This window comes from Primulina huaijiensis, chromosome 12, assembly GCF_012295235.1.
Source record: "Primulina huaijiensis isolate GDHJ02 chromosome 12, ASM1229523v2, whole genome shotgun sequence".
NCBI classification, from domain to species: domain Eukaryota; kingdom Viridiplantae; phylum Streptophyta; class Magnoliopsida; order Lamiales; family Gesneriaceae; genus Primulina; species Primulina huaijiensis.
The window spans coordinates 2,375,316-2,400,451 of record NC_133317.1 but is presented as its reverse complement, the minus strand read 5'-3'; the positions used below and the strand labels follow the sequence as shown (position 1 = coordinate 2,400,451).

Genomic DNA, 25,136 nt, shown 5'->3' with positions numbered 1-25,136 from the left:
TAAATAAACCTACTCGTAGATACAGCTAGTGAAAGCAATATGTATTTTTTTTCCTGAAAATAAAAACAATAGGTACCTGAAAAATCAAAATAATTCAAGATTGATTTTCTGTGATTTTATTTTATAAAAATATCTTTATGTTAATGCTACTATGCTAGTGTGTTTAATTTTTCGTTGTTTCTTTCTTTTTTTACAGAAAATATTAATAAAAATAGTTTAAATTCGAAGAATCAGGCCCACCTTTCAATATCTCATGGAGGAAATGGAATGGAATACACAACGAAGAATGAACCTTGCAAATATGCGTGTAAAAAAGAGATAATTGTGGTCCAAAAATCTCGAGTTTTCTTCTATTTAAACCCTTCGAATCAAAATAACCAATTCATTTTTTTCACCCCACCAAAAAGGAGGTGAAGTTTTTTTGGTGGAACAGAAAAATTTGTCTTCCATTCGTTTCTTTGGAAACACACCAAAAACTTTTCAACAATGGCGAAGTTCCTGAAACCTTGCTTGTTTCTTTTTGTCATTGTTTTTGTTCTTGGTACGGATTTTAATTATATTGTACATCCATTTCCCTTCACTTTTTCCAAACAAAATTTTATGACGTATTAATATTACTATTAATAAATATAGTGCAGATATTTATAGATTCAAAGTGGGTATTTCAATAAAGATTCTATGCTATAGTATATACAGAATGGTTTCAAATAGTTACACGCTGTTTTTGTGTGTTTCACAGGTAATTCCCAAGGTTATGCCGCATTACGGCCTTACGACTACTCATACACAGCTGAGGCAAGCTAGCTTCTCTTCGTGATTTCGTAAATAAACCCATGTAGGACAGGGTATTATCGTGTATCTTATCACCTGATCTTGAACTTTACATGCATGTAGTGTCTGAAAACACCACTGAAACCCCAATACGATGGAGGGATGGTTGTGAATCCTGAACTGAGTCAAGGATTGACTGGTTGGAAAGGATATGGAAAAGCCAGAATCAGGATCGGAGTAGCTGATGAAGATGGCAACAAATACATCACTGCTGCCACCACCGACTTGGCTGCTTCCGCCCACACCAACTTTTCCTTTCATAGCTTTGCACAAGATTTTCATCTCGACAAAGACATGCTCTACTCCTTCTCTGGTACGTTCAACCGAAACTCAATTTCAACCAGTGTTTTTCCATGAGTTCTCTGATTACATTAATATTCATTATCTTATGATTTCTTGCTTTCTGAAACTATATATAACATATATTGTTATAACTTTGTGTAGCTTGGTTGCAAGTAAGGGATGGAGAGGCCCATATAAAAGCTATGATCCAACCAAAACATAGCAATGTCAGTATTATTATTGGCAGGGTCGAGGCTCGAGAAGGTTGTTGGTCCATGCTCAAGGGTGGCTTCATCGTCGACGTCTCCGGTCCCGCGACCCTTTACTTTGAGGTGACTTTATTCTGTTATCTTCATTGAAAGATCCTCGTCATGCCTAGCATATTGTTCTACTAATTTCTTTTCCGAATTTTCAGAGCGACCTTTCCATTGCTGAAATATGGGGAGATAGCATCTCATTGCAGCCATTCACATATGAAGAATGGAGATCCCACCAATATGAAACCATCGAAAATGTACAGCATTTTTCTCACTAGATTTTCATGCATGATATAATGCCAGCAGGGCCAACAATTCATATATCCATTTCAGGTACGCAGGACCAAGGTGAAATTCCAAGCCGTGGACAAAGCGGGTCGACCAGTACCCAACGCCAAAGTATCCATCAAACAGATGGAGCCTCATTTCCCACTGGGTTCCGCATTAACCGAGCACATCCTCAACAACACGGCGTACCAGAACTGGTTCCTCCCCAGATTCCGATACACGGTCTTCGACCATGATCTCAAATGGCAGGCCACAGAGAAAGTAAGAGGCGTCGTCAACTACTCGGTGCCGGATAGATTACTCGAATTCTCCAAGGAACACAACCTCAACGTCCGAGGCCACACAATCCTCTGGGAAAACCCGGCAATGTTACCACCTTGGGTCGGAAACCTTACCGAGAACCGCGAATACTTCCAAGCAGCAGTGGGCATGAGAGTGCAGTCGGTGGTCAACAGATACAAGGGCCAATTCATTCACTGGGATGTCCTGAATGAGAACATGCATTTCTCGTTCTACGAAGACAAATTGGGCCCTAATACGACTGTCGATTTGTTCAAGAAGGTCCACGAGATCGACCCGGAAACCCCACTGTTTCTGAATGAGTATTTCACCATAGAAAAGGCAGTGGACAAGCTGGCATCCCCACCTCTTTATTTGAAGAAGATCGCGGAGCTGAGGAAAAAGGGGTTTAACGGGACTATTGGTATCGGGTTGCAGACCCATCTCACCTGGTTGAGCCTGCCGTATATGAGGGCTTCGTTGGATGTGCTCGCTTCCACGAAGTTGCCTGTTTGGGTGACTGAATTGGATGTCTCCGTTTACGCTCCGGACAGGGTGTGGGCCTTGAACAATGCGATCAGGGAGGTTCATTCTCACCCTACTGTTCAAGGCATGCTGCTTTGGGGTTCATGGCATCCACAGCCAAAAGGGTGCTGGAGGATGTGCTTAACAGATGATAATTTCAAGAACTTGCCTACAGGAGATGTGCTTGATAAGTTCTTACATGAAGTGAAACATGGAGATGGTGTGCATGGAACCACTGATGGCAATGGTTATTTCGAGGCATCGCTCTTTCACGGAGAATACGAAGCTCATGTCGACACCAATTCCGGTTCGGAGAGATTCCTGGTGTTGCCAACTCTAGAGCCACAAGATCCGGTGATCCTCCCGGTCGCGTGATGAATAAATGACAGAACCAAGAATTCGGATGAAAATATGTATGCATGTAATTGGGTAAACGAGATGTAAAAACCAATGAACTTGTTTGTGTAAAGCTTGTAAAAAGGAATAAAACCTTCTTTCAATGGGGACAAAAAAGCTAGTACCAACTCTAACATTCGATCCAATCTTAAAAATGACTTATTGAACACATGCAATTTCCCAGATTAATTCCAGCTATCATTTAAAAAAGATGATGTCTTCAACACGTCGGGGAACATCGACATCGTATTTGGTAGTTTAATTCCATACTTGCATCAAATTTTTATAAATGATGGATTTTTCGAATGGATAATGTTGCACCAATACTTGATCGATAGAAACAGTATTTTTTTTTATCGAAATTTCATACTCGTTTTGTTTCAACTTGTTAAATTTACTTGCATCTAAATTTTATAAATAATTTGTTTTCATCTCACAAAAGGTACGCCCCAATTTGTAGACAGAATCCAGAGGTGTCGCTGCCGTGGTGCAATTGCACACAAATTACAGCCCTAATTTCACCATTACAAACCATAAACTCATACACTTGTAGCTGTATGAAAAAAAAATTCGTTGTTAGCCAAAAAACTTCGTTCCAAATAATGTTACGATTTATATATACTAAAACAATATCATCATCTACGTACATGAAACAGCGGTAAAAGTTAAATTTAAACATTTCCTGATAAACGAGGCAAACAAACAAAATGCACCTAAAAAAGTGCATTTAATATGGAAAAAACTTTGACGTTGTTTGACATATTAAGCAAACACTCCGAAATTGTAAGACAAGTGATATCAGAGCTTTAAACATTGTTGAAGCCACGGCACCCGCTGGCGCTTTTTGTGAATGACCGAACAATAGTCTACCCTTCACAACAGGGTCCTGGATCTCTTTTCTTGACAAGCACGGGTGCTGCCACAGTTTAAATTCACTCTACAATTCAGTATGGTGAAAATCCTTTCAATACAAAGATAACCTGCTGGTTTTGAAATGAGATAATTACATTTATCTCTCGACATATATCTAAATTATTTTTACCAAAGGTTGAATAATTTACAAACCCCGTGAGAGGGGGAATGAATGAGCCGGGTTGAGCACAGATCATCTAGATAGGAAAATTTACGACATCATTTTTTAGGCGGGGCCAATTGAACAATAAATTTCTAGTAGCTCAGCTAGCACTTCACCTAGAATAAAATGCTCGACCAGTCAAGCTTGACTCAAGTTTTGACTGAATTGCTAAGAAGTAGACTCACTACCACCCCTAAATCTACAATTTTCGGAGGATGGGTTGTGTAATTTGCAAACATACATCAGTAGACGTAGATGACATTTGCAACTTGGCAAAAATAAATTATCAAGTTACTGAAGATACCTGGGGCCACAATCGGTATGCAAGTTTACAGCTTTGATATTCCTTTTTCAGTCTTGATTTTTATCATCATCGTCACCTGTACCTGCAGCAGAAAGGCGGAGCCCTAGGGAGCCCAAGTCACCTATCTTTAGCAATGCCGCTGCAACAAACTCCATCAAGCATGAAGCCGCTCCCAATCAAACTGAGGTTCGCTGGATGGATCAAAAGTAGGGAATGCACGATCCAGAACCACTACCCAGCTCATCTCAGTCACTTATGCCTGCACCGTAGCCAGGGAATTAATATGCCACCCTAGCAGCCACATTCAAGGAAGCCCAAAACCTTCCTGGCTGGGTGCAGGCATGGCCCAGACCCTCACCGAGGCCGGGCTACTCCAAAACTAGCATCATGTTGCTGCTGATGAGACTGAAATGAGAAATTAGTAAAAGGTTATGGACTGTGGCCATATGTTTAAGCAACAGTTTTTTTCAAAAAAAATACTGAATATCAAACAGGGACAATTTCAAAGGGAAAAAATATCTCAATTTGTCTAATTACAGAAAACTCTTAAACTGGAAGTAGAATAGAAATCCTAAGATTATTCGAGTTGCCTTTGACCAAAGATAATAACCATTGCAAATGAATAAATGCCTCATCAGAATTTAAATTCTCAAAACAATAGGGTCTTAAAAAATGATGAACAGAAATGAAGATGTTTTTACTCTAGTCCATAAGATCCCCTCTTACGTAGCCCCACGCTAGATAAGGATTTCTTTTCTTGGAGGGAGTAAAACAATAAAAAATCGCCCATTAGGTAAATTGGTATTATGTATGAAATTTGGAATTGCCAAAATATTCCAGTAGCATTACACTATATTTGATCCACTCCCACCATGCCCTTCCTCAATCGACTTAATACCTCTATATATACTGGTGACTCCAAGTATAAAAAAGTATTACTATCGCTGCTCCAAAATCATTTCACACAAACAACTAAGGCTAGGTTGCCAAAAATGTGAGAATTATCCCAAAAGAATAGAGAATATTCTGTGAATTTCAAATAACTACAGATCAACAGAAACTTTACAATCTAATAATTGTCTCGAGGGGTTAAGCAGAATGCTATGAACTAAAATCATCTGTCAGGCACAACAATAGCAATTTACTGAAAATTTTTCAAGTACAAGTAGAGCTATCAATAATGTGATACAAAGTCCAAATAAAATATAATAAAAATGGGCACGTAAATTTATAAACCCTACATAACAGTATAAGCCTATCTCCACGTATCGTGCAATTTCTTCGCTCAATGAAAAAAATAACCCTTGTGAACAAGGGAACCACTTTTTCATTAATGGGAAGGAAGTCACTAATAGGTAGACATATTAATCAAACCAAAGAAATTTATAGGACATCCTTACAAATCATACCTGTGAAAAAGACTGGTGAATCTGTTCGTGAGGGTGGATGTAAGGCAATCCAGCTGGTTGACAAGGATACTGAGGAGAATTCAGGTAGAGCCCAGAGTTTGCGTGCACATTGACATTACCTGGGCCAAATGGGGACAGCATGGCTTCTGTAGGACCATACCCAATACCAGTAGGAGCTGATTGTGAAGCCCATGGTGGTAGATGTTGGGGAACAGGTCGAGGCTGATGTTCAGAAGAAATTGATGACTGCCCGTGACTAGATCCAAGCTGTGGAAATTCAGTGTTGTAGTTTAATGCAGGTGCATACATAGGCTGAATAGTGTAAGCCCCTCCACTAAATCCAAAACCAGGGTCAAACCTTTGTGTGTACCTGAGAAAATTGTTAAACATTAGCTCCAACCCAACCAATGATGACCAAATATTTTTTTTCCTTTTTTCACACTCTTGCAAGTAACTTTGTAGACCAAAGCTAGATCCATGTCCAAAAGTAATCCCAAAGAACATCGAAGTACAATCAGCAAAACGAATTGTTGCCTGTTAATCGAAAACCATCAATGTTTATTAAAAGAATTTAAAACATTTCATATTTAACAGAATCAATAAGATCCATTTTGTATCACTGATTAAATATAACGAAATGCAAAGAGTAATATTAAACTAAAATACAAACACAATTAAATAAAAAACAGAAGAGCAAAGCTATTTAAGCAGAAGACAATCTGAATGTGATCCTGTCTTCAAAAACAAAAAATCATAATGATAACAAATATCTTGAGAAGCACGAGCAGTAACGATATCGAAAATGAACAAAAAGTTGGAATCGGCAAGGAGGGAAAGAGGTTCAATCATACCTGTCGTATCTCCTGTCATAGTCAGGATCCTTACGATCACCATCACGATCCCGAAAGATAGCCACTCTATTATTTGTTTTGTGCCTACCCATGGGCTCCTTCTCAGTCATACTTCCAGTTATTTTATTGCTGATTACAGAAGAATCAGAATAACTTCTGCCAATATTCTCATCAGACCCACCTACTGGAAAAAGTCTTTCTTCTGTCCTTTTATTCCCCATTGAGCCAAGTTGAAAACCATCCTGAGTCCTATGTTCAGTTTCTGGTTTCACACTGGAACTTCCACCAGAACTGCTGGAACTAAATATCCGTGCCCGGGCCCTATTATATTCCTCCTTTCTTTCCTCCACACTTTTAGAACTATTGGATTTGGCTAAATGCAGATTTGAGTTGTTTGAAGTCCGTGATCCCTTTTGTGGCCTTTGCTTGATTGCAACCTTAAAAACTCCACCCTCTTCAGTAGGAAGATTTACAGGAATGTCAGCCAAACGGATCAAAGGAAGCCGAATATTAGAAGTCTTCCGAACAATGATCCTAGAGCCAGATCCATCAGGAAGATTATTATCCAATAAAACCATGGACTGTAGAAAATAGTGTTGGGCTACGCGATGGGCAGCCAATCTCAAATATGAAGTAGGAAGATGTTGGAATTCCATTTGGTCCCTAGTTGGATCGCGAATGAACTTTTCAACATCATGCTCCATTCGCAGGACTGAACATACCAGAATATCATTATCCTCACAAGCATCAAAGGAAAATTAAAAACCAAAACAAAGAAATAAAGAAAGACAATGCTCAATGATAGGATCAAAAAATTGCACAGAGCCATCAGGAAAGGAGATTGAGGCCATCTCATCTTTGCATATCATCAAACTCATTATTTTTTAAACAAACCAAAGGGATAAAAAAGTGCAAATGTAGGATTAGAAACAATACAAAATCACAGACCATAAATAAAGTAGATGGGGCTATCTCACTCATGCATATCAACTGATGTGACAGTTCAAAATCGCTTTAAAACAAAATAATAAGTTTCACGACCATATATTCAGATAATGTAGAAATTTGGCTTCAATATAATGTATGAACGCATCATTGTTTATTGCACATGGAAGGTCTTTAGAGATTCAAAAACAGGTGCTGGTGAAGAGCCGTGCATATACAGTCTAAATTCATTTTATTGACAATAGCGTGTGAGCCCCATCCAGTGCCACAAATTTGCAATTAAGTTTGAAAACTACATTAAATTATTGATCAGTGTGTTTAACCCATTGACTAAATTTTATCTTTGAAAGGATATAAGTATCAAATGCCAAATACATCTGGGAAATCAGTATAATTCAGCAAAACTCGCTAATTGAAGAAAATTGTGAAACGTGGAAAAATGCTAGAAACTAGAGAAACATACAAACGCTTCCATTTTCAAGAAACAAGAATTTAATATGAAATTTCATTGAATTCCGTTTCCAATTACTCAACAAACTGACAAGTTTTATTTCTGGGAGCATGGAATTTTAAGCCTTCCTAGCAATTTTTTTATCGTGAAATCTAAAATTTAACTACTTGTCCGGTAAATGTTCAATAAATATACAATCATAATTTACACAAAAATCACCAGAGCCGTATTAAAAAATAAACTTGAGTTCAAAACTTTTGCAAACAGCAAAAAATAGTGTATTCAGAAGGAACGAAATAAAAAGAGGTAAAAATATCGACCAGATCGACAATCCTAACTGCCTCCAACAAAGACTCACCGGAGAGCCGCTCGCGAGGATTCTGTATGGCTTCCCGCAAAAACTGATCCACTGACTGAATCAAATCTTCTTTATTAGAGTCTGAAACCAACACCGATCCCTCGGCTATCTCAGGTTGACTCGCACTAGTATTAGTAGAGCTTGGGTCTTTTCTAGAAGAAAGCATGAGGCGGCGCATGCTGGCGTCCACATCGGCAACCTCCCACGACTCCGGTGGAGCGATACCGTCATCCAACGCATCCAAGGACGTCGCCGCCGCACTCTCCATGAAATCTTCTCCAACAATCTAGAGGTCGATGTTAGATTTTCAAATCATTGGATCCAGGAGAATTCCGAGGCCTAGATTTGAATAATCAGCTCAATGTCATACAAATCATTGGGTGATTTACAAGACCAGAAAATAATATTTAGGGTTTCGACAAAACGAAAGGAAGATAGGGTTTGAGGATATTTTTATTGGCGATGTGGATTGGCACGTGAATAGCACGTGATGCAGAATCGTATATTGTTGTAAAAAGTTTAATTTAGGTTGCTCGAAATTAATTTTTTATGTATTGCTTTAATATTTTTAGAAACTTGTGACTAAAGGGGTTACGAACCATTGAATTTATGTAAGCCCACCCACATTTGTGTTCAAACACGTGATGTTTGAACATTAAGGTTTTTTTTAAAAAAATAATATAAATTAAAAATGTATTTATTAAAATATTGCAAAATGAAAATGTTATGAAAATATTACAATCCGTTTATTAACTCGTTTCCGGATTCTAAATTTTTTTTTAAAAAAAAACTGTTACGGATTTATAGATCAAAAAATAACATTATAAAATAAAATTATTTCAATAATAATAAAAATTAAATTAATATATGTTCTTCAAAAATATAATGATGCTCGATAACAAAAAATATTACCAACACAGCGTCGGATTTTAGTAATACTATTGTTCGTTGATTTTGTCAATTATTTAAGCTATTAACATCGTTCGTTGATTTTATTACAAATTCCATACAACCATATTTGAAAAGATAATTTAAGTCATATTTTATATTATAATTGTATTATTTTTATTGTACTGATATAATTATAATTTTGTTCACTTGCATTATACTCATAAGTATAATTTTGTTAAATATTATATTTTTAATATTAATCACGAGATAAAAATAATAATAGGAATATTAATAAAATAATAATAATAAATATAATGATTTGCAAATCTGACATTGATTCACTAGGAAGGCGCGTGTGGTTGATTACTACGGCCAAGTCTTAATGAGAGTTTTGGGGAAGTGCGGACTAGTTTGTGTTTTGAATTTTTATTTTCTGCTGTTTCTTCCGTGAAGTTTTCTTAGGTCATACCACGTATCCTTATTACAGTGAGAAAGCTGCTCAGATGTGCATGTATCATGTTTCTTGGGAATCTAACTATGGTTTCTCATGTTGTGAACTAGACAATGAATGTGCTCAAGAGTTAGCTGGTTAGTATTTTTTTCTGCATCAATTGTTTAATATGAATGATATGTGTTGCTATGGTAATAACAAATACGTACCTTTATTCGGTGCAGGAATTCCTGGCGTGTTGTCTGTCCAGCCAGATGAAAATTTTGGGTCAGATGATAAAGATTACAATGGTTGGTCATTGTTGCGACATTTTCTGCATGGACTACCTGTTCAAATGGTTGTGAACATATGATCACCACCACACGACTTCATTTTGCTCTTGAAAAGGGGCTGTAAATAATATATGTTCAGAATAACCAGTGATTTTATTTTTGTGTATAATGATGTTAACTGCTGCGGATACGAGAATATAAAAGTCGGGGAGTTTGGTGGAGTTTGTTTTTATGTCTGAGATGGCGTAGCAGTCAATCCGAGGACCCATTATTGGTGCTTTGTTGAAATATGTTTTTCCCCAATTTTGGAAATTCCCATGTATCATGCATTGTCACATGTGTTAACAACTGTTAAAAACAGATTCTTAAACAAAGAAAATGAAATGAAACTCTATGCTGTAAAATTGGCATATTCTTGAACTGATTATGTCAGTTTGCTCTCCTTTTAAGTGAATAAATAACAAAAAGTTCTATAGGACTTAGTTTGTGGACAAGGCTACGTTTAGGGTGCTGTTTCTTGAATCTACTAGATTGAATTGCATACATATGTTAATATTGCAGGTGAATCTGGTGCCATGGAAGATTCTTCAGGCTTATTGCTAACTACCAATATTAAAACCAAAAAGCTATTTGTAACTGGTATATTTACTCGATCTGCAATCTTTGTCGGCATCCTGTCATTGTATTATATTCTGGTAGCTTCAGTTCTCGTACTTAGGATCACTTAGGATCGTCAGTTTTCACCAGACCATCTTACTGACAATGACACCGCGGTTGTATCCTCTGTGGACCTCATCTTGTTTCATAATTTGGTTTTAACTATTTAACCCAAAGAATAAGTCAATATCGGAGGTTTTACAGTCTTCTGTGACTCGTGAATAAACCATGAATATGATTAACTGATTAACGGGAATATAAACAAGGTAGGCAACTTTATTATTGGTCATATCTTCTTAATCTGCACAAAAGAAGATTTATACATTGAGAGTGGGGGTAGGCATTCAGGAAAATACTCTTGCAGTTGGATGAGCTTGTGAAACCGTAGTTTACCTAGCGATATTGATACTGATTGCTAGCAAAAGGAAGTCACAACACAACCTTAGAAATGCAAGTCTACCCTTTTTTACTGCAGCCTCTCCATTTCTGTAGTGTTCCTTTAATCTCTTTTTGCACTGTGAGATAACATAAATCTCAAGACCATATCATCACGCTGAATGGGCTCAAAGATCACGACTTGATCCATGACCTTTTTATCCTTGCTTAATGTGCAATCGGGCTGCGGATCCATATACGTTACACAAAACACTTTTTTCCTACTAAATCTGAGTATTTTTGCTGTATGGTTTCTCTCTTCAGGCCTATCCTTCTACACATCTGAGAAAACCTTGAGCGAAGCTTTTGCTGGTTTTGGAGTTGAAGGTACAATGCCATGGACTAAGGAGTAGTGATTATTTACTTTAGAAGAACGTCATATAAACATATATTGCCTTATTTGTTTTTAAGCTTCCTTTCTTTGCAGTTAAAGTCATAATGGACAAGATCTCTAAGAGGTCCAAAGGCTACGCTTTCATAGAGTACAAGACCAAGGAGGCTGCATGCAAATACCACTATGCATGAGATGAATGGCAAGGTGGCTGAACTTGGTTTACCTGTACACAGCTTTCTCAAAAAATTGTTTAAACACTTCACAGTTGACAATATTATCCAAGTTTCTTTTTTTGTTCTTTCAGATCATCAACGGCTGGATGATTACCGTCCATGTTTCCAAAAAAAAACCCACTAAAGTCTAGTGGGGGAAATCTGAGACCTATGTCGTGATTGGCAGCAAAGTGAATGACAGAACCTTGAGCTACAATAACAACTTCACGTTCCTAGTCTTGCAGAAAAGAGGGCATGCAATTGATGAAACATCGCACCGTAACACGTCTTGTCGATGATTGAGTACCATTCACAAGTGTGTTTCTTGTGTGGTTTTCTTGCAACGACTTCAATAAGTCGTGAAGATGAGGAAGAGATGTTTGAGCGTAAATCAAAACGGAGCAACGCATGGATAAACTCAGTGTATCGTGGTCAACTTTAATTAATCCAAAAATTATTAATATTACTCCACCTTGTCTATTTAATTTCCTTGTGGACGAGATTACCTCTAATAATACTTTCATAAAATCTCTATTTGCTTAAAAAAATACTCAAAACGCAGTAGCTTTGTTTGTCATAATTTTTCTTCATATGCAAATAAGATATAAAATAATAATTTTTTAAAATCTAAAAATATATTAATATTTTGTCAATTTTTTTAAATATCAAATACATAGAAATTATGGGGTTTACAAAATTTTGATTTACCAAAATTTATTTAAATGTTTTGGACAAGATTTTAAAATATATATTAAAATTTAAAGATTAAAAAAATGATTTTTGCAAATCATATAATACATACTCTAGTGGTTACGAGCATAATTACAATGACATAAATATATTTTTTGAATTCTTTTCAATTCATATAAATTTGCACTAAATTTTAAAATCAATTACCCTCGAGTTATACTTTTGCTCGTAGATAATAATTTTCGGGAGTATGAATGATAACTATTCTTTCTTTCTCCTAAACTTGAAAGGTATATGAGCCTATCTCACGTGTCGTATTTTGTTAGACATATATCTTATTTGGGTCTTCATGAAAAACTATTACTTTTTATGTTAAAAATATTACTTTTTATTGCGAATATCTATAGGGTTGACCCGTCTCACAGATAAAGATTCGTGAGATCGTTTAACAAGAGACATACTCAAAGTGAAAAGCACAAATTACACAGTTACCCCATGAATTTTTACACGCTTGTACGTCGGGGTAAAAGAGTGGTACGTCTTTTCTCATGCAGTACCATGGCATAAAGGGTCTTGTACTACACATAATACCAATAAAAAGAAGCTTGCTTTTGGTATGAGTCCACCAAGAGCACATGTTTTCGTTAAAGGGTTGGTGTCCAACAAAATTTGTTAGCCAAATATACCAAAGTCAATCCATCTCCACCTTCTTGTTTCATATCGGATCGACTAATCACCCGTATATATCCTTTATAACGACATCCACTTTTATTTCGAATAACGAGTTCAACACGTATATTCGATCAATGATGACTTGATTTAAATATTCCATCTTTTTAATACAGTCGACCTATCACATCATTTGACCTTTCAGGATTCATAAAAACATTTTTTTCGGTACTGTAACATTGACGTACACTTAACTAACAACAGTTTTGCTATCTAATCCATATCACATTCAACCTTGGGAGGAAATTTTGATTGGTATTCCAACCAAAAATGTGATTATAGACGAAGTGACGAACGGAAGCTAGATGAGTTTGAATTTATTAATTTGGTTTGGTACTTTGGTATGCCATTTATTTAAAAAATACTACTTTGTGAGGGCTTTTATTAAATGACAAAATCGAGTTTACTCGGTGTTGCGTTGAAGATTCCCCAATTATTTAACCAAAAAGAAATAAAATTCATGGACAATATCGTGCACACGTGAAAATTATATTAACAAAAAAAAAATTTTAATTGGTTGGATGATTTTTTTGGTGATAGAAGCTAGAATACATTTTATTATACTACACGTATATTTTGCACCAGTATTTATAATAATATCTTTTTTGGTGCGTTGATATTCAATGAAGTAAGTGTTTGATCAATGATTATGAACTCAATTTTTCTTACTAACACATTCTTATATTAGTTTGTCATACATGATTTGCACAAGACTATTTACTTTTTCTTAAAGTAGTTTGCAGACTATTACGATCAGTTTTCTAAAAAAACGATAGGTCTTATGCACGTGGTCACCTGCCACCTAGCAACTAGATGGGTTTTTGTTTTTAAACCTAAATGTCTAATTCTTCTGATTTATTTATATATTTGTCAAATACTTTCTCCGTATATAGACGACTGTCTATTAATGCAAAATCACCTAAAAAAGTCGTCAAAAAATGGAAAAATAATGAGAGCGAGTCACATCCCTCGTGTGTAGGATTTCACACATTTGAGTGAGAAAATATTTTCTGTGAACAAATCCACGACTTTAACTAAATCTTCTAACGAAGTAATAATAATTATGATGATGATGAAATCATACTTCCAGCTTACACGCTACGTTGTTTCTTTATTAATTTTCTTCCTCTATAAATATCGAGACAATGAGTGAAGTTTCTCATTATCACCACATTTTCTTTCCCTCAAGAAAATATTTTTGCTCTTGTTGGAATATACATTCCGTAAATACTCATAATGTCTGAGGCAAGTTTCAGTTTTTGAATTCTCTTTCTAAAATATTAAAATCATCATATGCTATTTTCACGCTGAATATACTGCATGAGTTTCTGCCATTGCCCATAACAATTATCTGTTGAAATTTCACGCTGAAACTTGATTTTGTTATATGGTCATCGATCAAAAATTTATTCTACGGTTGGAAATCAAATTATCGTTTGAGTTATCTTTGGTTTCTTGATTTCAAGTGGAGCAAGACGAGACCTTTTGTAGATTCAAGTGTTTGTTTTATCATTTTGTAGAGATGATTTAATTTTTGAGCTAAACAATGTCAAGTACTGCATTGAATCTTCCTCTTTACTTTTGGTTCCAATGATGATGTAGCTATTATGGGAGTTTATTCTGTGAGAAATCTAGTACATTTTTGTGCACAAATGCTGCATCTTTTGCAGTACTTTCTGTGCTTACGTCTGTCCAAGAAACCACACTTGTGTAACATTGCTCTGTTTTCTGGGAAACATATATTCATAGCTTTGTGATCAATTGCAGACTGTTGTGCTCAAGGTTAAGATGTCCTGCCAAGGTTGCGTAGGGGCCGTGAACAGGGTTCTTTCGAAAATGGAAGGTTCGATGTCTCCGTCTGGATTGCTTGATTTTATTCTTAATAGAAACTTCGTAATTCTGAAGTGATGGCACGCAATTAGTGTTCACTGATAGCTTCTATTATATTTGAATATTGCAAAAAGATGCGTCCAATTAGCTAGCATATCTGCCGTTGTCTAGCTAAATTTTTCCGTGGTCATTGATTATATTTCTTGCACCTTATTCATAGGCGTCAACTCGTTCGACATCAATTTGGAGCAGCAAAAGGTGACAGTGAAGGGCAATGTGAAGCCAGAGTCTGTTCTACAGACTGTTATGAAGACTGGGAAGGTGACTTCCTTCTGGGAGGCAACCGAGGCGAAACCCGAAATTGTGCCAAAGCCTAATGATCCCGAGGCAAAACCTGAACCAGTGTCAAAGCCTAACGACCCTAAGGCCACACCTGAGTCTGGATCAAAGTCTGCTGACGCTGTTGCTGCTGCATAGTGTACCGAAAAGAAATGTTTCTATTTAACCGGTGTTTGAAGTGTTTGGAATAAAAAAAATAAAAGTTTATATAATGAACAATTATTACGGGTTCGTCCATGTTTGGATCTAGGGGTGTCAAAATGAACATGTATAACAATTTATAATCCCGAATTTCACATTTTTATTACGGAACATGACATAGGTCAAAATTTTTTTTTAGACAAAAATATGTATTACAACATGTTGGACACGTAATTTTGGGTAGATGGTAATTTTAAAATTGTTTGTGGTGAACTCCTCAAGAGTTGCTTTTACAAGAGAGAAACTTTAGAGAACTGAGTAATTTTTATAGAAGTTTCAGCCGTTAGTCCGAAACTTGAATATCCACAGCAAAAGATCAGCCACTGCCAGCAAATGTACACGAGACGTTTCTTTATATGTCACTCGCTCGACTCATTCGATCATGCACTGAAGCAAGATCCATTTTCGACGCTAAATCTGTTCATGGTCGGATCATTGTGTCCGGGTTTAATCCGGATGTTCGAACAAACAATTATTTGCTCGCTATGTATTGTAAATTTGGGAGCATTAATTACGTTGAGAGTGTGTTCGGAAAAATGCCTGAGAGAAACATCTATTCCTGGACATCACTAATTTCCGCATATTCTAACGCGGGGTTCACGGAAAAATCCTTGTATTGCTTTAGATCAATGGTTCTTGATGATGGGATTGCTCCGAATGATTATACATATGTTGCCGTGATATCTGCATGTGCTCGAATACGAGCGTTGAGAATTGGGAAGGAAGTACATGGAAGAATGTTCAGGAGTGGAGAAAATGTTAACAGTTTTGTTACTAATTGTTTGGTCAACTTTTACGGGAAATGTGGGTCATTGAAGATGGCAGCGCAATTGTTTCATGCCATAGCGGAGCCCAGTACAATTAGCTGTGTTTCGTTTATTGCTAGTTGTGTTCAGTGTGGGGAGAATGAGCAAGGATTGAGAGTTTTCTTGAGGTGTTTGAGGATGGGAGTAAAGATGAATGAGTTTTGTTATGGAACTGTATTAGGTGCTTGTGCCGCGTTGGAGATTCTGGAAGTTGGAATGGAAGTGCAATGCCTTGCCATCAAGTGTGGTGTTAAGATGGATCATTTTGTTGTGACTGGATTGGTTAATTTTTATGCAAAATGTGGAGAATTGGAGTTAGCACGTAGAGCTTTGAAAGAGGCAGAAAATCCAGGGTTGACAGCCTGGACTGCATTGATCGGAGGTTGTGCGCAGCTTGGAAGATACAGAGAGGCTATCAATTTTTTTCAAGAGTTACTCTGTACAGGTTTGACGCCAAATGAGCTCACATTTGCTTCTGTGCTTGGAGCCTTTGGGAAGGAGAAGGAAACCTGGGGTGGGATGCAGCTCCATTCTTTGATTATAAAATTGGGATTTAAAGCTTTTACTTGTGTTGCCAACTCGATTTTAGATTTTTATTCAAAAATTGATCGCCTTGAGGAGTCCATCGTAATATTTTGTGAAATGGATAGTCATGATAATGTTAGTTGGAATGCTTTAATAGCTGGATTTACGGACTCAGGTTGTTTTGAAGAAGCAACTGAACTTATACAGAACATGTTTTCAGATGGGTTTGACCCTGACCCTTACACATATTCCTCTCTTTTAAGCTTTTGTGGGGATTTACCAGCAATTGAATGGGGTAAGCAAATTCATTGCTGCATCATAAAACCTGGATTTGATTTCAACGTGGTAGTCGGAAGTTCTCTCATTGACATGTATGCAAAGTGTGGGAGACTCAATGATTCTCGAAAAGTTTTTAACTTCCTTCCCTATAAGAATCTGATTTCCTGGAATGCCATAATCTCTGGGTATGCTCAACATGGTTTCGGGAGAGAAGCCCTGAACATTTACGACATTATGCTACGGAATGGGTTTAAACCAAATGATGTCACATTCATTTCAGTTCTATCTTCCTGCGCCCATGTAGGAAGCTTGGCTGAAGGATTGCATCACTTTGACTCAATGACCAAAGAATTTGGAATTATCCCAAAAACTGATCATTTAGCTTGTATTGTCAGTCTATTTTCGCGAAAAGGTCAAACAAAAGAAGCTTATGATTTCATTAGAAGTTTCTCTGTAAAGCCCGATAAAGTAGTTTGGCGATGTCTTTTATCAGGCTGTATCACTAACAAAAATCTGGAGTTAGCTAAGTATGCTGCTGAAATGATTTTGAGCATTGATCCTGATGATACATCTGCCCATATCATGCTATCAAATATTTATGCAGATTCAAACATGTGGAAAGAATCTTCGCAGGTCAGAAAACTAATGAAAGAGAAGGCGCTGAAAAAAGAAACTGGGTATAGCTGGACAGAATTGCGTGACAAAGTATCGTGTTTCTCTGTCGACGATTGTTTGCAGCTTCAAGGTAATGGGGTGCGCGAAGTTTTGACTGGACTGTCAGCTCAACTGTTAGATGAAGGATGTGTTTCTGATGATTTGATATCATTGGTTAATGGGGACCTAAACAATTAACATATCATCTCAGCGACTTTTCCTGCTTAACATGAAGGCAAATAGTTCGCCGACCAAAATAAGAAGAGGGTGTTTTAAATTCTGATGTATATAATGTGTTCAGAAGTTATGGCTTGAGCTTTCTAAACCATTTTTTAGCCTAAAAAAATTGTGGGAGAAAAGTCATATAATACCTGGGTTAGGGTAGAAAAGTTTATTCTATACCTGGAGTGTATCTTACACTCCCCACATGATGTCTCAAATTTATATTATTTACTTGACAATATGCCATCTTTATATTTCATTTGGTTGGAGGTAGAAATTTTATGATTGTTAAAATTATTGTATACAATCTTCACACGAAACCTGAAATCTTTTATAGTAATTGAATAAACTAAAATCTTATGCAATCACCATGATACAAAAAGCTAAAATTTGAGTGTTGTGAACTGCATCTTGAATAAAATTAGGCTTCTCATACAACTATATATATTTTTTAAAATAAAATCAAAACATGTTTATCCCACGACAAAAAAACAAAATCAAGATCACCAACCAAAGAAGCCCTCGTTAGCACTTAGCACTAGTTTAGCTAACACCAAACATTCTCTGTTTTTTAACACAATTATCATTAACAGTCGTCAGAAAATTTGGCAGAAAACTAGCCAATGCTCATTCAACATAGAATGTTGATTAAATGATCATTCGGGATAAAACCACCTTTTATTGGACTCAAATAGGCTTCAACATAAACTAATAGACGCTAGAAAGACGAATATCCTTGAAGACCAAACTCTGAAGCAACAATTCAACTGCCATTGTATGCCAAGAGGACTCGGAGACATCAACATAACTACTAGACACTAGAAAAACGAGTATCCATGAGGTTGTCAGCCGTTTCTGGAAATCAACTCTTGCTCGACCTTCACCATAGAATGAATAACATTTAATCAAGTTTAGACAGTGAACAAAAAAACACTATGAAAATAAACAGGAAATATAAGATAAAGAATACAAGTATTGATTTAAGAACAAGTAAAATGATATTTAAACTTGCCAAAGTTCGCTAAACGTTATGTTAGCAACACACTCTATCTGGAGTATGATTGTAGTTTTCTAACAAAAAAATCCGAAGGGAGCAACCATATTGATTAAATTAAAATCTTAACTTGATCAAGACTAGACTTGAATATTCTATATTATGCTAATTGAGTAGTTGACTGTATCCCCAAATTAAGCTGCATTGGAGACAATGCTCGAATAAATTCGACTAAAGAGCCCAACGAACCGAACCCAAGTTTTATAAATTCAAGCTTGAGCCAAGTTCAAACATCATAATGAGACTGAGGTTCAAATATCTTAAAAATGAGCTAGAGGTCAAGCCTGTGAGCTTTCAAAGGCTCTCCGACTTTTTGGACGCCATTTCCACAACTAATAATTTGGAATGCAAACTTTTGAAAATTAACTGCGTCATGGAATCCTATCATCCTCTTCTATCTGTGAAACCACAAAAACCAGGAAAAAGGATCAAAACATTTAACCCTTATGTAGTATCTTGTGAAGGCTCGGTGAAATAAGATGCTCTTTGTTATTACTCACCCTGAGAATTTCGTTTAAACGAGACTGAAGATTCTTGAATTCATGCTTTATATTATTCAGCACCTGGAGGCACCTGCAAAAGTATGATATCATAAAAGACCATTATAACATGAAATTTAAAATCAATTTGCTGCAAGGACTGTTCAAAAACATTCTGAAAATGTGCCATCTACAATAGATTAGACTGAACACAGAGAAAGGAATAACAGAAGATAACAGACACGAAATCAAGAGAATGCAAAATCTTTGCCTGCTTGAAGCCACTAGGGATACAGAACAAATCAAAGATACATTCAATGGTATACGTTCCAGAAATTCAAATGTATGACATGTTGATAATCGTTTTCAAGCAAACATCTTCCATAAACCTTGTGATTCACAACTTGTGCTTTTAGCCATACAAAATTGCAGTGATTTACATTCATTTTTAAATAAATGAGGTTGAATATAGAGAGAAACTTATTCTCCTAAATACATCACTAAGATTCACTTTTGAAGTTTTCTCTAGCATTTACCAGTTGCCTTAATCATATAAATGGTTATTAAGTATAAATAAAGAACACATGTTCGTCAACTACAAGAGTAATAGATTTTCTGTTGGCCGTTGACAGAAGACACATTTACCATGTTTCACTTCGCATTACCCTTTTTTGCTTCCTATCAATCCACATTTCATATTGATGATTTTTTGTCATCTTCAGATTAATTATTTAAAGTTTGATGGCATTGGGTCAGATACTGTTACTTGAAGTAACATACCTTTTGGATTGATTGACTTCAAAGTAAACAAACAAAAAACACGTGAGAGCTAAGATCGTATCAACATGAAGTAATGATGTTCAACCGACAAAATGCAAAAAGGAAAAGTTTCTCCGTAAATGGCGGAAAAAATGTAGCAATCTTACCCTTCTTTGGATTTGTTCTCAACCAATTAATGCATCAAATATCTAGCAGACAACTCAAAACAGATAATTTATTTAAGCTTATATATCAATTATGTTCATATTTACAACAAAAATTAATATTTTTGGAATAAAAAATAATACTTATATTTTTTGATGGGTGACCCAAATAGAATATCTGTTTCACAAAATTGATTTTTTTGTGATATATAAATATGCGAACATTGATTAAAAACATAAAAAGTATGCTCCTATGTAGCTACTTAAATTCAAAACATGCAAGTGCGCGCACATGCATTTTTAATAATACTCAACATTTACATCGAATGGATCATCGTTATTAAATGAAACAAAATCCTTAGAAATTGGTGTATATGGTGGCTTTGTGCATCTCAGTAGTGCCCAATTCACACCTTCAAAGAAAGGGTGTTGCTTCATGGCAGCTGCACCCATGGTAGAACCCATTCTTTTAGTAGGATCCTTGTTCAGTAACTGGATGATCAGATCCTTAGCCGAAGCCGGAACCGACGGGACGTCCTTCGGAAATCTGAGCTCTCGAGCCACGATGTTCGACAGGGTGAATTCGTTGTCCGTCCCCTTGAATGGTGTCACCCCGTAGAACATTTCGTATATAAAGACCCCGAGCGTCCACCAGTCGACTGCATTGCCATGACCTTCACCGGATACGATCTCCGGGGCTAGGTACTCGTGCGTCCCGACAAATGACATTGATCGTGCCTCGATGGGCTCGGCTACTATCTTGAGGGTACTTCTACTACCCTTCCTACACCTCCTCCGGGTCGGGCGGAGGCAGGAGACGCTAGGGACGACGCAACTTGGTAACATACACGACGGTATGGAGAATCTACGAGATGAATAATCGGAACTAGACGATTTGTGAGTTTTTGAATTGAGTCGATCGTAGACTATCTGTGGCTTTGATGTTGAATCATCACATTTTAGGGAGAGGTCGAAATCAGTAAGCATTATATGACCGTCGGATTTTACAAGTACATTTTCGGGCTTCAGGTCTCGATAAACTACGCCTAGCATGTGTAGGTATTCTAGTGCAACAATCACTTCTGATGCATAAAACCTGAAATTTTACATTCAAAGTTATCAAGCCTCATATATATCAGAATTCTTATAATAAATTATTAAAACCAATTCTTTCAAGTAGTTTAACTAAATCCACCATTCTTATAGGACTTTTAAAAACTTTGAATAATCAAATATTCTATTTCCATGATTTTGTTAAACAAGTAAATAGAATGTCATATTCAAGAATTTTATCAAATATTTATATGATATATGAACACATGAAAAAATAGATGATGATAACAATCACCTGACAGCGTCTTCATCGAATCTTTTCTCCGGCTGGCGTTGCCGGAGAATATGCAAGTCGCCGCCGGGACAAAACTCGGTTAACAAACAAGACCACCTCGAACATTCAATCGTGGTGTAAAGGAAAGGCAAAAATGGATGGTCCAACATTTCAAGTATTTCCCTCTCTGTCCCTGCTCTACCCTCCTTATTCCTACTAACCAACTCCTCCCTGTCCATCATCTTAGCTGCAAAGACAGAACCTTTAGAGCCTTTTAACTCCACCAGGTAAACCGTGCCTATGTCGCCGCTACCGAGCCTCCGGATGAACGAGAAGTCATGCAGAGTAAGCTTTTGTGTCATAGTTTCGGATCCTCGTTTCTTGGCATCTCGAAAGATTTCGACGGCGATGGATTCGATATCACGACTAGTTTCAGAGCCAAAGCTCGTTTTTAGATTGGTAGCCTCGACCATGTCATTCATAGCCATAGTCGTGGTAGTAGTGGTGGTAGATGCCGAACTCGGGGTTTTGCGTTCATCAGCCATATCGAATACGTATATTTCCATGATGGGGCGAATTTCATACCAAGAAGAAGTATTTATGATGATTTATATGTAAGTAGACGAGTGTTGTTGAATGTGTAGATGGGAGGGGAGAAATCAAGAATTGGATCTTTTGAAGAGTGTAGAGAGGGAACGTGTTGGGCCGGCAATTAGAGGGCCGGGTCTCCATGCCGGCGATTTTTAGTTGGGTTGGGGCCCAGATGTGGCCTTAAGTTTTTGGCTCTATTGTTTAAAATAAATCAGATTAATATAATCTATTTATTTTTTAAATATTTGATTAATTTGACTAAATTTTCAAGATGAATGAACCCAAATAAATAATGTCGATAGAGCATCTATTGATTATGATTCTAAATCTTAGATAATGTAGTTTATGGCAACCTTTAGAATCATGAACTTTCAGAATATTGAAGTTTAAATACAAAAAATTAAAAAATACAAAAAATTAATATTTTAATAAAATTCTGAATCTATCTTCACGCGAAATTATAATTTTCTTGTTTCCTAACGATTGATTCGGCAGAGGTATCTCCACAAGAAAATTGGATTTAGTCTTGCACGGTTTGGGAAGATCTAGGACGAATAGTTAGTTGTTCTTGTTAATGACATGTTACCTTAAGGTAATGCTCAAATCATGTATCCAGATGTTCATTTCTCAACATATGACTAGTATTAATTAGAGGTGTTCAAACTTCGGATAAAACCAAGAAAATCGAAAATCCAAACCCAAAAAACTGAATACCTGTGGGGACCCGGACGCTAATCATTTTCTTAATCGTCTTTGGGATTTAATTATCAATTAAGATAAACAGGGTCTAAAAATTTTTCTTTTTAGAATGCAAGTGCGGAACGTAATGGAATGAACTAATATACATCTCAGTATAAAAGTACAATAATGTACTACAATCATTCAAACTCAACTAAGGTTTAACTACTAAATGTCACGTGTCAAACCCTATCTACACCAAGTCCGGAATCACCACGCTAAACTCGTCTTCTCTCATCATCTTTTTGACCCCGATCCTGTCCCACCTGTTGTCATGCACACATACAAACAAGACAACAGCCGGATACTCCGGTGAGAATAAATCCCAGTATAAATAATGTATACATGCAATCATATAACTGATATAAAGCATGAATTAAAACTTATCACTTGTAGCATAATCAAACAACATGTATCGTTACTAGACTGTAAATAAAACATGAATCGAAATCTACGAAACATAAATCAATACAAGTCTGTAATTCAAGTTCTTGACTCGACATCTAAAACTCGTCTCATCTCTCATTTAATCTAGGGATCCCGGTGAATAAGAACGTAACAAGTCTCCCACCTACTACTACCAGTCGCGGTGGCGGCACGTTCTTATTTACGGACTTTGGCCCTCGCTATATCGAATATCTATGATAAGAGAGACTCTACTCATAATCACGTCGATATGACCAAACGTCCGGTGTCTTGGAGTATCTACCAAGACTATGTCTATTCTGACAAAGTGCAATGGGTCAATAGTCTAACCCCTCTGTCAGCGACTCTTACTGAATAGTTATCTGTTCTCTACTTTCTAAGTCAATAACATAAACGTAATCATTAAAACACAAAGGTATATAAAATAAAACAATACCATACAAGTATGTGGTTTAGGGAAACTTGAGTTAACTCTGACTCAAGTCGATCTCCCAGTTAACATCGATTTATACATTTATCTTCCCGGTCTGACGAAGACGAAGTCTCGTATTTCAATCTGTCCATATTCAATCTGACAATCCAAATCTGAAATGGCAATGTATAGATGTATTCTATCAAGATACAATTCAAAACAAGCCTTGTACAAATCATTATTCAATCTCGGTACATTTTGACGGCATAACGGTGTAATCTTTCGATATTGATCAACTCAAATAACAAGAATCAATTCTCAACAATGAATAATCAAACACCATATATACATCATACTGTCAAAATCTGCATATTCTCAATCACAATACATGTTGACTGCTCAACAACCGCAGGTGCGGTAGAAACATGAGCGCGGGTGCGCTTAGTCCTCGGCAGCCCCATCCAATTTCCATCATAAGCGACCGCGGGTGCGATGCCTTTTGTTGCCGCGGTTGCGCTCAAACACCGCGGGTGCGCTCTGTCTGGCACCATGGGTGCGGTGTCTTCTTTAACCAAACACTCAAATTGCAACGCCGCTTCTCCACGTCTGTTCTTCCATTGCCTTATTCATAATATATAACAAGTATTAAACTCAATTCTCGGGCATTACAATACCGAACCGAATCAAAAGCAGGTTTTGTAATTCGGATATAAATGTTAAAACCGAAGTTTATTTGGTTTGGTTTCGGATTATATATGTCAAAACCGAAATTTTATTAAATCAATAAAAAAAATTATTTTTATTTATATTTTGATATGATTTTTAGTGAATTAAGAACCATTTTGAACAATTTTTAGTTGATTGTTGTTTGTTTAATTAATTTAGACATTATATTTAAATATTTTTTAACTAAAAAACACATGTAAAAAGTTAACATATTATATTTTACAATATATTTATATTATTAATTTAAATAATTATGCAAAAAACGAATTAACCGATCGAAATAATCGAACCGTTTTGGTAGAAACCGAACCGAAAGAAAATGATTCGGATATCGAATTATATATTTCTAAAACTGAAAAAACCGAAATAAAAAACCGAAAATCAAACTGAACTGACCGATGAACATCGCTATCCTAGTATTAATGTTGGAGCAGTTCTCTTGTAAATAGATCTCAAATATCTATATTCGTCAGACGAATCAACCCAGTTCATACTTATTTTTTTTCCTATTATTTGACACAATTTTAAACTTTTATTTTATAATAATTATGTCTTCTCAAAATTTCAGAATCGATGCTGAATCAAGATTATGTGGTTTGTCACTCCGCGGAAGATTTGTATTGTATCCAGTTCACAAGAATGGAATAATATGCCATTTGGTTTGGCCAGATTAAATTTCACC

The 25,136-nt window shown here is 36.3% G+C and overlaps 5 protein-coding genes across 8 annotated transcripts; 3 read left to right on the top strand and 2 right to left on the bottom strand.

Annotated features, from left to right (window-relative positions):
• Positions 1-358: 358 nt before the first annotated feature.
• On the top strand, positions 359-2,922 carry LOC140989530 (endo-1,4-beta-xylanase 5-like). Its single transcript, XM_073458756.1, has 6 exons — positions 359-541; positions 740-795; positions 895-1,144; positions 1,276-1,445; positions 1,529-1,627; positions 1,704-2,922. Exons 1-6 carry the CDS (start codon positions 487-489, stop codon positions 2,835-2,837), a joined length of 1,764 nt encoding a protein of 587 aa, XP_073314857.1. The 5' UTR covers positions 359-486; the 3' UTR covers positions 2,838-2,922.
• Positions 2,923-3,447: 525 nt separating this feature from the next.
• Positions 3,448-8,708, bottom strand: LOC140989719 (uncharacterized). Of its 4 annotated transcripts, none has more exons than XM_073459070.1 (5): positions 8,252-8,708; positions 6,498-7,209; positions 5,647-6,016; positions 4,238-4,642; positions 3,448-3,838 (listed from the first exon to the last, which is right to left on the bottom strand). In XM_073459070.1, exons 1-4 carry the CDS (start codon positions 8,517-8,519, stop codon positions 4,592-4,594), a joined length of 1,401 nt encoding a protein of 466 aa, XP_073315171.1. In that variant the 5' UTR covers positions 8,520-8,708; the 3' UTR covers positions 3,448-3,838; positions 4,238-4,591. The 4 variants fall into 4 exon arrangements, with proteins under 4 accessions (XP_073315171.1, XP_073315172.1, XP_073315170.1 ...); XM_073459071.1 differs by having other exon boundaries at positions 3,448-3,795; XM_073459069.1 differs by having other exon boundaries at positions 3,448-3,774.
• Positions 8,709-9,601: 893 nt separating this feature from the next.
• LOC140990656 (organelle RRM domain-containing protein 1, chloroplastic-like) lies at positions 9,602-11,741 on the top strand. Its single transcript, XM_073460474.1, has 5 exons — positions 9,602-9,730; positions 9,818-9,883; positions 10,427-10,504; positions 11,222-11,495; positions 11,596-11,741. Exons 1-4 carry the CDS (start codon positions 9,646-9,648, stop codon positions 11,308-11,310), a joined length of 318 nt encoding a protein of 105 aa, XP_073316575.1. The 5' UTR covers positions 9,602-9,645; the 3' UTR covers positions 11,311-11,495; positions 11,596-11,741.
• Positions 11,742-14,076: 2,335 nt separating this feature from the next.
• On the top strand, positions 14,077-18,009 carry LOC140990712 (pentatricopeptide repeat-containing protein At3g53360, mitochondrial-like). The gene is made up of 3 exons (XM_073460545.1): positions 14,077-14,167; positions 14,690-14,765; positions 14,973-18,009. Exon 3 carries the CDS (start codon positions 15,649-15,651, stop codon positions 17,752-17,754), a length of 2,106 nt encoding a protein of 701 aa, XP_073316646.1. The 5' UTR covers positions 14,077-14,167; positions 14,690-14,765; positions 14,973-15,648; the 3' UTR covers positions 17,755-18,009.
• Positions 18,010-20,456: 2,447 nt separating this feature from the next.
• Positions 20,457-22,243, bottom strand: LOC140990539 (serine/threonine-protein kinase AGC1-5-like). Its single transcript, XM_073460273.1, has 2 exons — positions 21,583-22,243; positions 20,457-21,330 (listed from the first exon to the last, which is right to left on the bottom strand). The coding sequence occupies exons 1-2, from the start codon at positions 22,125-22,127 to the stop codon at positions 20,535-20,537; spliced, it is 1,341 nt and encodes a 446-aa protein (XP_073316374.1). The 5' UTR covers positions 22,128-22,243; the 3' UTR covers positions 20,457-20,534.
• Between the last annotated feature and the right edge of the window lie 2,893 nt (positions 22,244-25,136).